Here is a 19,233-nt window from a genome sequence, read left to right as displayed (position 1 = left end):
TCTAGATAATGATGTTTTGAACTCTTGGGTAATTACAACATCAGATGACTTTTGAATTTGGCACCTGTGATTTTTCAAGGTTACCACTGGTTCTTTTTAGCACTGATCCAGGACATGAAATGTTTTTCTTCTCTTAATACCAACTACAGTATGTCAAAATGGCACCTTTTTACTTAGCAGATCTGCTCCCCTTGTGCAGTCAAAGTCCTTGCTACTTTAATGTCACAAACATTTTCTCTTTAAATGTTTTTTTTTTACACCTGTGCACAGCCAACACAGCTGAGAAAGAATGATCTCAACTACTTCTTGTGCATCAATTACAATTTTTTACTAAGCTTCTATCCATTGCCTTTGAAGGCAATGGGATACACCAGGGTCAAAAACCATAATCTGTCGTGAAGGATCTTTCTTACTAGTGTGGATGTATAAGAAGGAAAGAAGCCAACAAGTCTCTCAAGTCCCAGATAATTCTGCAGGGCTGGCACATATAATTAGCACCTTTTATGTGTATAATGAGCTGATGCGATATGAAATTAAGACACAAATATGGAACACCACAATGCCATTTTTACAGTCACATTTCAGAGAAGAATCACACTTATGCTGTAAGCTCCAGACCTTGGCCCAGAGCAGTTTTTTATTCTTGCTGCTTCATTAACTTTTGCCTGCATGCTGTAATCATAATTGTGGCACTGGCTCCCAGGGCTAGTATTATGGTGCTTACAGCACATGCTCTTCAGGGTGCTGTTGCTAGAGGATATTCCCTGCTCTTCTCTTTCCAGATCTGGCTTTCACATCTCCACCAAAGAGTTCCGCTGCAAGATGACTTCTTGATCCCCTGAAAGCAGTTCCATACATGACAGGGTCAGAGAAGGACCCTCTTTCCCCTCTCTTAAGCAGCCTCAGTTCCACCCCCTCCTATTCCAAAAGCAAGCAGCCACTGAGAAATGAGTAGTAGGGAGCAGGCACTAATGGAAATTAAAAGTAATATTCAGAGTGCGAGCTTTAATGCAGGTGGGGAATCAATTTTTCATCTGCATATAATTAACTTTAGTTTGATTATCAATCCCCTTTGCCATGTAATTTTTATTTGCACCCTTACCAGGAGCGCTATAGCTGAGGAAAGAAGAATTATGGTTTGGGGTTTCAGAGTAACAGCCGTGTTAGTCTGTCTTTGCAGAAAGAAAAGGAGGACTTGTGGCACCTTAGAGACTAACCAATTTATTTGAGCATGAGCTTTCGTGAGCTACAGCTCACTTCATCGGATGCATACCGTGGAAACTGCAGTAGACATTATATACACACAGAGACCATGAAACAATACCCCCTCCCACCCCACTGTCCTGCTGGTAATAGCTTATCTAAAGTGATCATCAAGTTGGGCCATTTCCAGCACAAATCCAGGTTTTCTCACCCTCCGCCCCCCCCCCCCACACAAACTCACTCTCCTGCTGGTAATAGCCCATCCAAAGAGACCACTCTCTTCACCTGTAAGAGTATATCAATAAGACAGAGATATACTAGTCCTGAGGACTGGTACCATATTAAGCTCTTGTGGGATTTTAGTACATACTTCAACAAAATGAAGTCAGTCTCATCACTTTATTTGATCTTGACAACACTACTTGGGAGGGGTCGAGGGAAACCTATTTTTCATGTAATCTAACTTTTGAGAAGATCCCTAATTAAGTGAGCAGACCAAACTCACCATGGAGAAGAGGAAGTTATGTAAGGGAGTTTACTCATCATTAACTTTCACAGATCCAGGAAACCTGAAACTCCAGGAGGTGAAACAGCATATATGGTGCACATAATTTTATTTGGCAGATGAGAGACGTGCTATAGGAGAAGTCTTTAGCAATTCCTTTCATTGTCATTCACTTGCCGAGTTTATGTTAACTGAAGCAAATTCAGTGTTGAGGTTTATATATGCAACAGACTACCCTCTGATCTGCTTTAAAGGAGAGAAGTATGCTCTAAATTAAGCTTACCTACAAGCAAAATCATGCAAAGCAAGCCAAAGAAAAAAATTTATGTAGCAACAGGTGCCACGCACAGGTCAGCAGCACTACAGAAACAGTGTGAATGACTGTTCTTTTACATAACACAGCTCTGAAGGTGATTTCTGAAACCGCATCTATCCACACATTGCTCAGGCGTTTTTGCTACCTCTCGGAAAGGACAAGGGGAGAATGACTGGTTCCAGCTTTCTGTGGGTAGACACACTAGGAGTTACATAAAATATAAGGGAGCTTATATAATTTTCAGTTCCGTGAGCAGTAACGTTTGCCAAGTTAATGTATTTTCTTTTCTGACCCTTCGATTCAAACTCGTCTGTGCTATTATAAATGGCCAGGGTGCTAAATCAGGGGTGAGCTTCCATAGCAAATTTGACCTCTCACACCAATAGGAACAATAAGCTAATCTCAGAAATAAACAGTTCCTTAGAAATTTCTATTAGCTTGCTTGGCAGTAGAAATATTTAAAATGCTCACGTGTATTCTAGAAAATAGAACTAACCGAATCTGGATTAGGAAATTCCATGTTGATCGTTTAATGCTTCAATGAAACAGAAAGTCATTTCCACAGTTAAAACAACCTATCTTTCTATTAGAATAATAATGAAATAATTAACACTCAGTCACATTCATCACCAGTATAAAACATGCAGCAACGCCGAAGCGAGTGTGCTCGAATATCTACTAACACAGATTTAGCAGCAACAACTATTCATGTTATCCTTGTCCAGTGACACAGTGATCTCTTCGCCCATTAAGGCACATGGGAGTTACCCGGGAACTCCCATTATTAACTTTAACAGGAGCATCATCACGCAAGTCTGTGTGTGTCAGTGGAAACTTTTTGCTTCAGCACACTGTGCTCATTTCCCATGTGAAAACCTATGGTAAGAAAATACCATGCGAGAACGAAGCATTTCAGATCTCATTGCCAAGAAAGTCATTTTGCGTAACCCGCCGGTATCCCAATAGTTTCCTCATTCTCAAAAGGCCGTATACGGAAACAATTTGAATGCAGTAAAACCATACACAGAGTGTAGTGTGAGCTTGTTGAGAATACTATAATTAAATAAGAGCTGCTAAGGGAAAGTTACTCACCTTGCAGTAACTGAAGTTCTTTGAGATGCGTGTCCCTGTGGGTGCTCCACTCTAGATGTCGGTGTGTCCCAGTGCCTCCCAGTGGAGATTTTTGGAAGCAGTGCCTGGTCGGGATGCACGTGCTCAGTTGGTATCTCCCATTTTGTTGGAATCTTCCTGAGCGCGTGCATCCCACACCCTCCTCAGTTTCTTCTATACCGTGGAGAACTCATACTAGTGCTCCAAAGTAGAGGGGAGGAGGGCGGGGAGTGGAGCACCCACAGAGAGACACATCTTGAAGAACTTCAGCTACTGCAAGGTGAGTAACTTTCTTTCCTTCTTCGAGTGCTGTCCTTGTGGGTGCTCCACTCTAGATGAATGTGTAGCAGTACCCACTGTGGTTGGTGGGACTTTGGAGATGTGGCAGTGAGTACTGTATGGCCTACTATGGTGTCTGCCGTGGTATCTTGCGTGATAGCATAGTGTTTGGCAAACATGTGTTCAGATGACCATGTAGCTGCTTTACAGATGTCAAGAATGGGTATGTTATGTCGACATAGCTCGAGTGGAATGAGTTCTAATGCCTTCGGGCGGTTGAATATTTTGAGTGAGGTAACAGGATCTGACGCAATTAGAGATCCACTTGGACAGATGTTGTTTAGAGATAGCCGTACCTTTCTATCTTTCAGTCATGGAGACAAAGAGTCACTGGGACTTACGAAATGGCTTAGTCCTGTCTAAATAAAAGGCGTTTGCTCGCCTGACGTTGAGAGTATGCAGGGTTGCCTCATGCGGAGTCTTGTGAGGTTTGGGATAGCAAGTAGGTAAGTATATTGGTTGGTTAAGGTGGAAGGTGGATACCACCTTAGGGAGAAATTTAGGATGTGGTCTCAGAGTGACTTTGTCTTTGGAGAAGATTGTGTAGGGAGGATAGGCCATCAGGGCGCTTATTTCTCCTACTCTCCTTGCTGATGTTATTGCAACTAAGAAAACTACCTTCATGTACATATGAAGAAGAGATAAGGTAGCCAAGGGCTCAAATGGAGGTTTCATAAGACCGTGAAGAACGAGGTTAAGATTCCATGTAGCTGCCGTTGGGTAAATTTCAGGGTAGAGACCCGTGAGAAATCGTTTTATGGTGGGGTGGGTAAAGAGTGAGTAACCTTCTAACAAGTCATGGAAGGTAGTAAGCGCTGCCAGATGGGAATCGGTCCTGCTTCGAGCAGGGGGTTGGACTAGATGACCTTCTGGGGTCCCTTCCAACCCTGATATTCTATGATTCTATGTACTTTGATGGAGTTGAGCAAGAGTCCATCCTGTTTTAATTGCAGAAGGTAGCCCAGGATGTTAGGGAGGGTCACCGTATTGGGTGTTAAGTGATTACATGAGCACCAGAGGGCGAAACACTTCCACTTCTGCAGGTAAGTTTTACGAGTGGAGTCTTTTCTACTATGCAGGAGGACGTATCGGACCTGCTTGGAACAGGCTAGTTCATGGGTTTGGAACCATGAAGGAACCACGCTGTCAGGTGGAGCTTTTGGAGCTGAGGGTGAAGGACCCATCTGTTGTCCTGGGAAAGGAGATTTGGCCTGCTGGGGACAGCTCGTGGGTGACGGGAGGACAGGCGGAGCAGGTCTCGGCCAATCTGGGGCAATAAGTATGACCTGGGCCTTGTCGTCGATGATCTTCCGAAGAACGCTGTGTAGCAAACAGATTGGTGGGAAGGTGTACAGGAGAGAGGTGTTCCACGCGATGAGGTACGCGTCTTCTAGGGATGCAGTCCCGAGTCCCTCTCTGGAGCAAAATAGGCGACATTTTCGATTCTGGATTGTGGCAAAGAGGTCTATTGACAGGGTGCCCCAGAGGGAGAAGAGCTGTTGAAGTATTGCGGGGTGCAGTTCCCATTCATGTTCTGTTGAGAAGAGCCTGCTGAGTGCGTCGGCAGTAGTGTTGTGGCAGCCAGGTAGGTAGGAAGCAATGATTTGTATTTGATGTTGTTTGCACCAATTTCATACTCGGGTGGCTTCCATGCATAGGGAATGTGATCAGGCTCCCCCTTGTCTGTTGATGTAGAACATACATGCTATGTTGTCTGTTAAGACCTGAATAGATTTGTTCTTTATGAGGGGAAGAAAGTGAAGGCATGCTCGCCTCACTGCTCTGAGCTCTAAGAGATTTATGTGTAGGTGCGTCTCTGATGTGGACCATCAGCCTTGTGCCCTGTGTCCGCCTAGATGCGCTCCCCAACTGATTAGGGAAGCGTCCATGGTGAGCATGAGCATTGGGGATCATTGCTGGAAGGAAACACCTGTGCAGAGGTTTTCTGGTCTTGTCCACCAATGTAGGGAAGCTAGAATATTGGGAGGAGGAGTTAGCAGCACTGAAGACATCTCCTGTGTAGCCTGGCATACTGGACCATGAAGGTGGTGGCCGCCATGTGACCAAGGAGCTATCGACAGATTCTTGCCTGTGTCCTGGGACGAACAGAGAGCGTGCATATAAGCTGTGTGATAGTGAGGAATCTGATTTGGGAGCGAGACTCCGCTTTGGATTGAGTCCAGATGAGCTCCAATGAACTCGATCTGTTGTGTAGGAGACAGGGTGGATTTTTGGATGTTTATTTGGAGGCCTAGGCTGTGAAAGAGGGAGATGGCGAAATGGGTAGTTTGAAGTGTCTCGCCATAGGCGTTGCCCTTGATGAGGCAATCGTCCAGGTAGGGGAAAAGCGAAATCCCATGGCTGTGGAGGTGAGCCACAACCACGGCTAGAGTCTTGGAAAAGACTCTCGGCGCTGTGGAGAGTCTGAAAGGAAGAACTCTGTATTGAAAATGGTTGTGACCGATTGTGAATCGTAGGAACCATCTGTGAGCTGGACGAATTGATATATGAAAATAAGCGTCCTGTAGGTCAAGGGCTGTGAACCAGTCTCCTTGATCCAGTGCAGGAATTATTGTGCCCAGTGTGACCATCTTGAATTTTTGTATCCTCACGAATTTGTTCAGTCGGCGTAGTCTAGTATAGACCTCCATCCCCCGGTCTTTTTCTGGGTCAGAAAGTAATGGGAGTAGAACCCTTTCCCTCGATGTTGTGTCGGCACATGTTCCACTGCGCCTAGTTGTGCGCCACTTCTGCGCAAAGTAAGTGTTCATGAGAGTGGTCCTTGAAGAGGGATGGGGAAGGGTAGGAGGGTAGGATATAAATGGGATAGAGTAACCAGACTGAACTATTTTGATTACACAGCGGTCCTGTGTAATCCACTGCCAGGCATGTTGGAAACTCTGGAGGCGGTGGCCAAATGGGCAAGTAGGTGGTGGAATCAAGGGGTGGCCGTGCAGTCCCTCAACCAACCTTTCAAAATTGTTGTTTATTCCCCCATGGGTGGGGGGTGGTTGCTTGAGCTTGATTTTGTTTGCACTTAGGGGGTCGAGCGCGATTCCTAGTTATGTCATATGGTTTGGGTTGAGGCCGATAATACTGTTGTGTGTGGGGTCTTTGGTAGGGTTGGTATCACTGTCTCCTGGGAAGTGATGGGTGAATGCCCAGGGTGCCTAGTGTTGCTCTAGAATCTTTCATGATGTCAAGGAGTTGATCGGTTTTTGTGGAAAAAAGTTTATCTTTATCAAAGGGGAGGTCCTCCACTTTGGTCTGCAGATCTTTAGGGATGCCGGATGCAGAGAGCCATGAAGATCTGCACATAATCACAGCAGTTGCAGTAGTATGGGCTGCTGCATCCGCCATGTCCAGAGATGCTTGTAGGGCCGCTCTGGAAATCAGTTGGCCCTCAATCAGGATCGATCTGAAGTCTGCTCTCCTATCCTCTGGAATGTAGGAGGCAAATTCAAAAAGTTTATTGTAATTATCAAAGTCGTAGCTGGCAAGGAGGACAGAATAGTTTGCAATTCTGAATTGTAGAGTGGAGGACGAATAACCTTGCGACCCAAGACATCAAGGCGTTTAAGGTCCTTGTCTTGCGGCGTGGGCTCATATTGTGGCTGTTTCATCCTTTGTGGGACTGCATCCATGACAAGAGAGTTCGCTGGTGGATGAGAAAATAGGAAGTCAGCGTCCTTAGCAGGAACATAGTATTTACGTTTGGTCTTTTTGCAAGTTGGTAATAAAGAAGCTGGGAGTTTGCCAGAGTGTGTCAGCTGGTTCTAGGAGTGCTTCGTTTATGGGGAGTGCGATCTTTGAGGGTGCAGATGGTTGAAGGATTCTGAGGAGTCCGTGTTGTGTCTCCTGAACCTCTTCTAAGGGGATATCTTGACTGAATGCCACCCTCCTGAAAAGTTCTTGAAATTGTTTATAGTCGTCCATGTTCTGTGGAGGCAGAGGGAAGAGGGCTCCATCTGGAGCTGATGGAGAGTTAGGAGTCGGTGAGTCAGGATATGGTGCGTAGCTCACATTCTCAGGAGGGGGTTCAGGTACTCTAGAAGTGGACGGAGCTGGAGATCGAGGCACAGAAGGAGATAGTGGTTTGGGGGAAGAGGTCTGAGAATGAGTAGGAGGATGTGGCCCAGGGCACCATGGAGGGGTGAGAACCCAGGTGCCGCCCATGGGGGGGTGAAGTAGGGAAACTGAGGCTGGTGGCTGTGAGCCATGACCTGATGTGGAAGAGGTTCCAGTAGAGGAGGAGAGGCATGTGGGAAGAACTTGGCCTGCTGCTGCATATTGAGTTCGCTGTCAGTAAAGGTAGCCCGTTCAGGTGGGGAGAGCAGCTGTTCAAAAAGTGAGCCCTGCGTATCCAGGAGCAGGGAGTTAGGCTCAGGTGGCACTGAGAGGTCACATTGAGTGAAAAACTATTGCTCCTGCTCCCTGGGCTGCGCCGAGCCTGCTCTGTGCTTTAGTGCGTTATCAAGTGAAAGTCAGCGGTGCTGCGGAGTGCTTGGAGGTGCCCTGCAGGGGGTCCGCTGCCGGTGCTGATGTTCTTCTTGGCACCGGGGTAGAGCGTGCTGTTCGCACCGCATCTATTTTCAGTGCCGAGGGGACCAGTGCCACGAAAACCTTCCTCGCGCGGGAGGTTGGGTCCCTGCTTCTGTGCGAGCCACGGCTGAGGTGTTAGAAAAGGCTGAGATACAGCACAGAGGGTAAGGATCTCACGGGAGACCCTTTACCCTTGTTAAAGTCTCTCCTTTGAGACTGTGGTGCTTCTTGCCTCTGCTCCAGTGAGGGTGAAGCAATGCTCCCACCTGGTTCGGATCTGGCCGGGGAGCGTGTGGGAGCGGGTTTAACTTTCCCCGTCTCCGAAAGCGGCTGCAGGGATTTTTCCATTAGAAGCATTTTAAGCCACAGGTCCCTGTCGCGCCAAGCTCTTGACTTGAGGCTCGTACAATGGAGGCACTTTGCGGGGATGTGAGTTTCCCCGAGGCACTTCACACAACATGAGTGCCCACCTGACCATGGCATGGAGTCCTCACAGAAAACGCACTTTTTGAATCCTGAAGCCCCTGGCATTATGAATTAGAAATGGCAGAGGAGAGCGTCTCAGCGGCAGACAAGCCTGAAGCGAAAAAGTTTTTTTGTTTTTTTTTAAACTAAGTAACTAACTGTGTAACTACACTAAAGGAAGGGAAACAACTGGGATGTAACTAATAACTATTTCTATGTTCTTTGTTACTGTTTCCTACAGAGACCAGGGAAGAAAAGTAGTACTGGCCCCAAGTCCCGTCTTCAGCCGAGGACAGTTGAGAAGAAACTGAGGAAGGTGTGGGATGAACGCGCTCAGGAAGATTCCAGCGAGATAGGAGATACCAACTGAGCTTGTGCGTCCCGACCAGGCACTGCTACCAAAAATCTCCGCTCAACGGCACTGGGACGCACCAACACCTAGAGTGGAGCACCCAGAGGGACAGAACTCGAAGAAGAATAAATACACATGTGCCATGAATGAAGATAATCAATTTGCGTAGAATTCCAAAGCAAAGAATTTCGGTAGGTGGAGTTTCTGAAAGTTAAAATTAGAAATACATGTGCACCGATAATCTGTGATACAAGATTAACAAAACTCAGAGTAACTATTCTAATGGCAGTTTGTTAAAATTACAGTAGGATCTCAGTAAATCCACACTAAAGACTGGGAGACCTATTGTGAAGTTCTCACTAATTTGCAAAATTGAAGAAGTGAATAAAAATGCAGAGGGAGGAAAAGATAGTGCATCCAAAATGTATTTTGTTCATTTTGACAAGTGTATCTGGGTTTTCATAATACCTCCTAATATATAATAATATTATATTATATATAATAATATAATAATAATATTATATTAGTAATGTTCCACAGCATGTTTTGTAGAAGTAATGAAGATTTAGCAATAGGAAACTTCACACTGCCGTAATCTTTTATTAAATCTTATTAAATCTTTCCTATGCAGAAGGGAGAGATACTTTTTAAAAATGTGAATTGAAAGCAGTGTGGATGAATGGACTACCGAATGCAGTCCTTCTGTAACAGTCTCCAGTAGCTTCAGTTCACCTGCTCACCACCTTAACCTTCTAGTTTTCTAGGCAACTAGATACAACGTTGTCCCCAGGTGCAAAGGGGAAGCATGGTTATACTACCCTCACCCAGAAAGGAGACCAATTTAACTGAGCCATAATTTAGTAATTACTTTGTGGGAGGGAGAAGTGAAATCATGAGTTTACTACATCAACCTTCAAGTTCATTTTGATTTGTAAATTCTGAGCCAGCTGTTCTCCCAGAAATTAAGCTCTGTCGTCAGCATTTTTCTATATTAAATTTGTATGCTTTATTTTTAATGACTCAAGTGGTGCTGAAAGATTAGAAAGAGCTGAAGTACAGCTGTTCTTTATTTATACTGAAGCGGCACCTTGAGGCCCTGATCAGAGAGCCCCATTGTGCTAGACCGTGAGCAAGGCAAGAACACTCCCTGCCCCACAGAGCTCACAATCCAGGATTATAACAAGATGAAACAGATAGATAAACAAACAAGTGGGGGTGGGAGGGAACTGCCAAGGTGGGGACCTTTGCATGCATTGCCACATTTTTCACTTTGGCACTTTGCCTTTTGGGCTGTGGGAATCCTTGAGGAGTAGTTCATCTGTGGCACAACTACTTCACAGGGTACGTTCAGCATAGTCCCATTCATAGTTTGGGTGCATGAGTAATAGTTCTTGGGTGTGCCTGTGACCTTGCATTCTGTACAGCAGGAACTGTAGGTTGCAGTGAATGATTTGGTGCATAAAACCTCAGTGTAATTCTGTACTTAGAATCAACTCATCTGAACTAAAAAAAACCCCCAAAAGCCAAACCGCACCCCCCACTTAGAGGAGATATTTTCTATGGTTGCATTAGTGCACGTAGACACACATATGCTCACTCTCTCTCGCTCTCTCCCTGAACCACTGTTGGCTACAAAGATCATTTTCCTAAAGGTAGGGACACTCCCTGAGCACTTACCCGTGAAGCTGGAGAGGATGGAAAAAGTTATTCTAGTTTGCTGGAAGTAGCATCTTAAAAGGCAAGATCACGACAGAAATTGGCAGAGCTGTAAGGTACGGATGTGAAAGTGCTATGAGGTTTACTAAAACTGTTCCACACCAACAACTTCTTCCTCAGCAAATACTTAATTTACAATCCCCCCCCCATGTGCAGTGAGACACATGAAATGGAAACTAGAGTCTTCGTTTTTGGTTAAAAATGTCTCCATGGAGATGGATGGAAGATTTCCCTACTATATGTAAATCAGAGTTAGAAAGGGATCCCTTGGGTCATATAGTCAAAATAAACTGAGATGTAGCCCTATTCAGTCCATTAGCTTCAAATTCCAGAATAAGCTAAGGAATATAGATTTATCCTTGCTGGACTGGAACAGAATTTGATTTACCCATCAATCTGACATAGGAAGATACCTGTGCATTGCTAGGAAGATGAAGGCTCAGGTTTAACACTTGAGAAGATAAATTTCACTCTGCAATAGTAATGGTTTATTAAAAATTTAAGTTGGTGTGGGGCTCTTTATCCTTTGTCTCAGGCAGAGTCAGCTAAACGTTGATCACAAGAGCGCACTCCATGTCCTCTTGCTCATACATATAGCAACAAAAAAAGAGTGCTGAGTGTGGAGTCTGAAATTTGGAAGGAGCCACGCAGGTTCTCCCCATACTACTAGAATATACTATATTAGAAGGTGATGTTGCTGCGAGCTACTGAATCAGTGTGGTTTCTTGACACTGCACAGTGACGTTGTGTATAACGATGCTGGCTGAGTATCACACTGTGAGGTAACCTCACAAAGCAACATCAGTTCGTCACACTGAGTTGGGGGTCTCTGACTCAATACAATGATGGATATAACTATTAGTTCTTCAGGATTTAATACAACTGTTAACACCCAGACACCAGTGCCCTTCAGAGCCCTTTATTCTAGTTCTTTTCCTGCCAGAGCATATGGTGTAACAATTCTTTTTATTAATAAAAATGGAAATAAACACTTTTTTGTCTGATGTCTACTTCAGAGCTTGTGGCTTTTAGCAAAGCCTGATATTCCCCCCCCCCCCCCTTGCAAAAATCTGAGCTAGATTAATCTTGATATAATTCCACTGATTTCAAATGAATTATATGAAAATTTATGCATGAATTATAACAAGTAAGCTTGTCTATCATCATCATGATGCATTAGTTAAAGAAGTGGTGAAAGGGCCCCAATCAGAATCAGGGCCCCATTGTGCTGGGCATTGTGCAAACACACAGAAAAAATATTCCCTGTCTTGGAAATTTCACAATCTATAAGACAGACAGACAAAAGGTTGGGGGAGTGGATGTAAAGTACTGGAGATAATATTTCTAAAAATCAATGCACTACAGCTGTGACATTAAGCTAGAAACCTAAACATGTCAATTACCTAAAGAGTTGAGAAATATTTAATTCTCTAAAAGAAAAAAGTAAACAACTGTTTAAAAATAACTGCACGACCAAGTTACTGATAGTTTTATTTGGACACAGAATAGAAAGAAATTAAATTATTGTACTGTGACAAAGTTCCCCCTCTGCCTTGGTGGGTCCTGCGCTTATTGGCAGATTTGCTCACTTCAGAGGTTCATGGGAGCCCTCAGTTTGGCCACAATCTGCCATTCACTCAGTCTCATCACTGGCTAGCATGGGGAAAAGGAAGAACAATCCCCGCAGTCTCTGCTGATCCACCTAGTGGATTGGGGAACAGGCCAGAAACCTTCTTCTCTGGTGGAACCCACAGCCCAGTTCAACTCCTCCGGTAACAAGTAGGGAGTGGGGGATGGGGAGAACCTGGGCCCGCCCTCTACTCCGGGTTCCAGCCCATAGCCCTGTGGATTGCAGCTGTCTACAGTGGCTCCTGTAACAGCTGTGTGACAGCTATAACTCCCTGGGCTACTTCTCCATGGCCTCCTCCCAACACCTTCTTTATTCTCACCATAGGACCTTCCTCCTGATGTCTGCTAATGCTTGTATTTCTCAGTCTTCCAGTAGTATGCCTTCTCACTTTCAGCTTCTTGCGCCTCTTGCTCCCAGCTCCGCGCACCACAAACTGAAGTGAGCGCCTTTTTAAACCCAGGTGCCCTGATTAGCCTGCATTAATTAATTCTAGCAGCTTCTTGATTGGCTGCAGGTCTAATCGGCCTGTCTGTCTTGATTGTTTCCAGAAAGTTCCTGATTGTTCTGGAACGTTCCCTGTTACCTTACCCAGGGAAAAAGGGACCTACTTTTCCTGGGGCTAATATATCTGCCTTCTATCACTCTCCTGTAGCCATCTGGCCTGACCCTGTCATAGTACATATTGGGAAAAACCCACTCTATTTATACAATATACACATGTACCAATCTCTCTCAAAAAACTCTGCACTTTCCAAGCAATTTTCAGGAGCCCAAACACAGGTGCATTAAATCCTACACAGACTAATTCTGCTTAAAGTATATAGAGTCAATGATAAGGCATCACATATTCTAGGATAGTCTTTGCAGGCTCATTTAGCCACAGCAATGCTTTGGTTCATGTGTGGAAGAACAAAACAAAACAAATCGTGCTTCTGACACATGGCTTTTTTATTTAATGCCCATCAAACCACACACAAATCCTAGACTGGTAGGTCTAGTCAGCTGGCACACACTTCTAATTCAGTCAATGAAACCAAACTAAATATAAAGACATGTAAGTCAATGAGAGCAACACTGCCAGAGAACTAACTACAACCTGGGGCTTATCGCAAAGTAAAGTGTCTTCTGATTTTAAGCCAGATAAAAACAAAAGCTTAGTTCTGCAAACTCTTACACGCTGGCTTAATTTTACTCAGGCGAGTAGTCCCACTAACTACTGCATCCTGCTAGACTGCCTTAACAACCTCAAATCCAAGCTTCCACACAAAGCCAATGTTTAGAAGTCAGTGATACCTAGCTACTTTTAAGTTAAAGTGCCTGGGTAAAGACCAGCCTTGAAATATTGCAATACTCAAAAATACACAATACACAGTGAGCACTGACACTTCCCAGTACTTCAGGCCTAAGATTATCTCGTCACAGCTCAAAGCAACAGTCAATTTCTAGGGATTTTAGAAAGAGAATTCCAATTGATGATGTTTTTAGTAATCAGCTCATTGTTATCCATTTCCTTACCTGTATAGTAGTGTTGCCACCTTCCAGAAGGGCAATGGCTAGCAGAATACTTTCATGAAAAACTCTATCACTGGTGGCATTCATGATGAGGTCTATGACGAGGTTGGATGCGCCTTCCTTATCCAGATGACACTGGACATCGGCCAAACTCATTTCACCTCGACTCATTGAACTGGATCCGGAGCTTCCTCCTAGAAAGGTAAATCACAATGAATAGCCTGAGACTCACTCATCCCTTCATTCTATCCAGGTGATAGAACTCATTCTATAATAAAGAAGAGTAAAATGTTATATCCTAATAAATTAACACCATGAATAAATTTAAGTGCCAATCAGGTGTTTAACTCTGTACAAGAGATAATGACAAGTTCTCTCATGAAGAGCTTATACAGTCTAGAAAAGGGGTTCTCAAACTGTGGGTTGGGACCCCAAAGTGGGTCGCAACCCCGGTTTAATTGGGTTGTCAGGGCTGGTGTTAAGACTTGCTGGGGCCAGCGGCTGAAGCCCAGGGCCTGCGCCCCACCGTCCGGGGCCCAAGCCAAAGCCCAAGGGCTTCAGCCCTGGGCAGCAGGGCTCAGGTTACATGCCCCCTGCCCATGACTGAAGCCCTTGGGCTTGGGCTTTGCCCCCACCCTGTCTGGGGCAGTGGGGCTTCAGCTTTGGGCCTCCCCAACCCAGGGCAGCAAGCTCAGGCTTCAGTTCCCACTCCTGGGGTCATGTAGTAACTTTTGTTGTCAGAAGGGGGTTGTGATACAATGAAATTTGAGAACCACTGGTCTAGAACAAACAAAGATAACATGCATTGGCAGACCCAAAGGAAACCATGTCCTACTTTCAATGTGAGTTTGAGAAAATGGTGTCATGAAGGAAAACTGTTTGACACGAATTAGTATTTGCAGCTGTGTGGAAGAAAGAAGCTTTTAGCAGTGACTTGAAAGTGGAGAGGATGGAAAGGGGCTATGTACAGGAAGGTAATTCCATGTACAAGATACAGCACGGAAGATGGCAGGAAGATGACAGTGGAAAGCAGGACACAAGGATGTGCAGGATTTGCATCACTAGTGGAGCGAAGGGGAAAAGGCAAGACATAAGATCCAAGAGATCATAAGATCAAGAGAGACCAGGGAAACATGGTGCAGAACCTTAAACACCAAGGGAAAGTAGTTTAGACTTGATACACTCGGCAAATGGGTGCCCGTGGAAGGGAGAGAGAAAGGAACTGGGTCTAGTCAATGAAAAAGATAAATACTGGGATTATGCATGGATAGATGTAAAGTATATTGGTTTCAGAAAGACCAGAGAAGAGTAGGCTGTATATTATGAGGCAAGAAATACAGAAAGCATGAACACATTTTTAATGAGGACACTGGCATTTTATTTATCTTAAAGAATAAAACTACTGAATCATGTTTTGACAAAAAGCCCACTAATATCAGGCAGAATTTAACAAAAAGCCAGAACTAAATGTATTTGCCTTTACTGTGGTTCCCATCAACTTTGACAGCACCCCTTTAGGCAGAAATGAGATTTGAGTTGTTTTAGAGATGGTTAATCAGACTGTCCTCATGAGTATTTTTCCATTATTCATGAAAATGTGAAAATGAATTACAGCAAAAATTACTATGCAAAATGTACTAAGGAAATTTAATCAAAGCAAAGTTCTGAGATACAACAAAAGCAACCCTGTTTTAATAGGGTCGCCAGGGCAGGCATTAGACTTGCTGGGGCCTGGGGCCGAAGCCCGCGCCCCACCGCCCAGGGCCCATAAGTTAGGTGACTCTCAACTCAGAAAAAAGTTAAGTTCATTTATACATTTAATTTTAACCTATTCTCTTTCAACAACAGCATTTGTTTTTGTAGATTAGAAGTTTGCTGACTTCTGCAAGAGTCCATATGAATAAAAACATCTTAAATGATCAAACAGGCAAACGCTGCTCTTCTTTACAGTGTGAAGTGAAAACAATCCAGAGGAGCTCAAAAAAAAAAAATTAGGAGGATTTCTGAAACCAACATTAAAAAGGCAAATCCGTAGAACTCCTTCCCAATCCTATTGTTGAGGGATAGAAATAATTTGTCCTTTTCTGTGCAACTGACAGAAAGTCATGGGGGTGGGGGAAGTCTCAAAGGAAAAAAGAAGCTGCTTCACCTGTAAAATTTTCAGTTGGTTATGCAGAAACAAGCATAGACAATATGGCAGGCTAGAGTCATACAAATCACTCATTAGCAGGCAGCACATCCTACCTCCTCCCCCAGCTTTGCAAGTGCCTCCAGGAGACAACGGGCCATTGCCAAAGCTTGTAAGGCTCTCTCTTCTTCCTGCAGGTCTGACGTTGCCATAGTAACGGTTGACCAAAACTTGCCTGAGTGCTTCACCCTTAATTCAAACAGGGTAATGAAATCAGTATTTGAATTTAATGCATAAATGAACGAACAACACTCAAGAGAAGCAGGAGTGTCTTATAATTGGCCTAATTTCACCAGAGGTGGTGGGGGAAGGAAAGACTGAAACCGTGAATGTTTCAAAACAAAACTTCATTGAACATCCTACGATATTTTCAGACCAACCTAGTCACTATATAACCATCCCATAAGCCTCGACTGAGGCCATGGGTACCAAATACCAGCAATAGTTAAAGTTCACATGCCACACTAAAAAATTCTAGCTTGTGTAATATTGAGATTTTATTCCAAAGGTGCATTTTTACTGGTGTCCATTGAAAAGGACCAGGGCTCAACTTTAAAACAGACATGGAATTTGAGTGACACACACACAAAAAAACCCAACCACACAAAGTGGGGATTGGATAAGGGGATGGTTAGAACTCTGGCAAAGGGCACGAAGAGAGAAAGAGGATGAAGTCATGGTTTAAGATAACATCTTATGAGAATAATCCCACCTCTTCATACTCCATTTTGTGAACATTAAAGAGCTGAAACACCCTCCCATCCCCAAATAATTAATGTTAGTTGACGGTACCCATCTGTGTATAATCTCAGCTCCGTTAATAGTTTACTGGTTTCCAACTCTTTAGTAAATACAGAGTTGGAAAGCAGTAAACTTTCCAACTCTGCAGCAAATACAGATGGGTCATTATGATCAGCCAGCATCCTAGCACGTGAGATCTTGCATGTTGCAGGACACCAGTCCTCCAATAACCTGTAGCCTCTCAACTATATTCAAAGCCAGAAGCCCACAAGCAACGTTCTACTCTGGGTAAGAAGCCCTGAACACATGCAGCTCACCAGTGGAAGATGAGAGCCTGTCATACCTCTCAGAATCTGAACCACCATTAATAGGCCCAATGCTGCTCCCACTGTTGTCAGTAAGAACACACCTGGGATCACAATTGAGCACTATGTCTGCAAGCTGCATGCTTATTTTGGTAACACAAAAGTTGGCAGCATGCCAAGCAATGACCAGGTATAGCAGGTATTTTGAGAGTTTTTTAAGACCTTTGTAGGTAAAGACAGAGACAAGTAACTAAAAATATTGATCAGGGACTATATTTCAATTAAATACATGGGGTTTTGAAGAGACTTAAGAAAAAAATGACTTTAGGAAGAGAGAAAAAAATCCAAGCTGGAACAAAACTAAGTATCTTATTGACCTTGAACTACACTGGCAAAATTCATCCTGCACATTGTATTATAGTTCATATGCCAAGTAATGTACTTTGCCAGATCCATCCAAAATGTCCCTAACAACGTAGCTTGACATCATCTGCTGTACAAGTTAAGCCTTTGTTTAAAAACTTCAGAAGTGACTTTTAAAACACAGACAAAAAATAATGAAATAAATCCATTAAAATACACAGCGTAAAAAGAGGAGTGATTTGTACTTTGGATGAGTAACACTTTACACTGGGCTCTCTTCAACAAGTGATGGGGGCAGCCTACCTGAAAGTTAAAAATCCTGAAACATCTTTTGGAAAGTTACAGGCTATCCCCGGTGTGCTGGAGAACAATGCCTCCTTTCCTAAGAGAATTCCTATGTTGAATGCATAATGGTAACACCCTTTGCCTTAGTCTTTGTGCATCTAGCCTCAGACTTCAAAATTATCCCCACATACGATTAGTAGGGCCCTACCAAAGTCATGGTCCATTTTGGTAAATTTTACAGTCATAGGATTTTAAACATCTTACATTTCATGCATTCAGAAATGTATATCTTAAACGTAATGGTGGTGTAACCGTGGGGGTCCCAACCCAAAAGGCAGATTGTGGGGGCTCACGGCTGGTCATGGCACCGCCATCCTTTCTTCTGCCCTGCTGCTGGCGGTAGCACTGCCTTCAGAGCTGGGTGGCCAGAGTGGCTGCTGCTCTCAGCAGTGCAGAAATAAGGGTGGCAATACCATACCATGCCACCCACACTTCTGCGCTGCAGCTGGCGGTGGTGCTGTCTTCAGAGCTGGGCTCCCAGCCAGCAGCCACGGAGCTTCCTGCAGCTGGGGGAAATTCCCGGAGGTGGGTCTGACCCAGCCCCAGGAGCAGCCTGTGCAGGGAAAGAGGTAGTCTTGTCCCTCCCCAGCCCGGCTAGGACTAGCAGCTGGAGCCCGGCACATGGTAGGAGCCCCCAGCTGGGATGCCTCCAGGTCCTGCTGCTCCCCAGCTCCAGAGCTTGGACGTTAAAGGGGGTGGGTGTGTGTGGGTGTGCGTGTGGAGGGGTGACCACGGAGCCCCCTGATCACGACACCCTGGGCAGTCACCCACCTGTAAGGCTGGACCTGCCCCCACAAAAGTGATGACCCCTCCCATACCACGCCACCCTCACTTCTGCACTGCTGCTGGCGGTAACAATGCCTTCAGAGCTGGGTGCCTGGCCTGCAGCCGCCGCTCGCCGGCTTCCCAGCTCCGAAGGCAGCACAGAAATAAGGTTGGCAATACTGTGACCCCCCACTGCCCCACAACAACCCAGATTTCACGGTACCCAGGGTTGGTGCAAGGATATTTTGCATCCTAGGCAAAACTTCCACCTTGTTGCCCCCACCCGCCGGCACATTGGTTCATTGAGGGGCAAATCCTAACAAGCCTTTATAGACCCCGGGGCCAGCCGTGCCCAGGGGCTGCTCCCCAGACCAGGTTTCCCCCTCCCCGCCCCCTGAACTCCCCTGGAGAGTGCACAGTCCCCGCCCCTCCCAGGAGCCCTCCCCACCCCGGCGGCCCCCGCCCCGAGTCCACTCACTGGCTTTGCCAGGGTCAATTTCATTCCCCATGCACCTCTGCAACGACCATCCCATAGGCACTTGCAGAGCTGGTGTAAAAGCTGTGACAAGCTGGCTGCAGTCACATACATTACACTCCACACACCACAGCAGCTGCAACAGTCACACACACTCCCCATTTGTACACAAAAAAACCCAGGCCACAGCCACAACCAAACCTCACACAGCCTGAATCTGTTAACTGGCCACTTCACCTTGAATGGTCCCTGGAAATGCATGTTAACTACTTATGCTAAACAATCTGCTCCACTTTGTATTTAGCAGTGACTGAGTATATTTCCCAGAGGGAAGAAGAGCTCTGCGTGGCTTGGAAGCTCA

At 45.0% G+C, this 19,233-nt stretch overlaps 1 protein-coding gene across 2 annotated transcripts in view; it reads right to left on the bottom strand.

Annotated features, from left to right (window-relative positions):
* The window catches only part of ITPR1 (inositol 1,4,5-trisphosphate receptor type 1), a 247,403-nt gene that overhangs the window by 77,348 nt on the left and 150,822 nt on the right, over positions 1 to 19,233 (bottom strand). For both annotated transcript variants that reach the window (XM_073351182.1, XM_073351183.1), the window contains 2 exons: positions 15,935 to 16,067; positions 13,694 to 13,884 (listed from right to left, as the gene is read on the bottom strand). In XM_073351182.1, the coding sequence (XP_073207283.1) occupies positions 13,694 to 13,884; positions 15,935 to 16,067 (324 nt within the window). The remainder of the gene's footprint in view (positions 1 to 13,693; positions 13,885 to 15,934; positions 16,068 to 19,233) is intronic.

The sequence above is a fragment of the Lepidochelys kempii genome, chromosome 7 (genome assembly GCF_965140265.1).
Source record: "Lepidochelys kempii isolate rLepKem1 chromosome 7, rLepKem1.hap2, whole genome shotgun sequence".
NCBI lineage: Eukaryota > Metazoa > Chordata > Testudines > Cheloniidae > Lepidochelys > Lepidochelys kempii.
The sequence above is the reverse complement of the archived record's forward strand: the minus strand, read 5'-3'. Positions and strand labels throughout refer to the sequence as shown.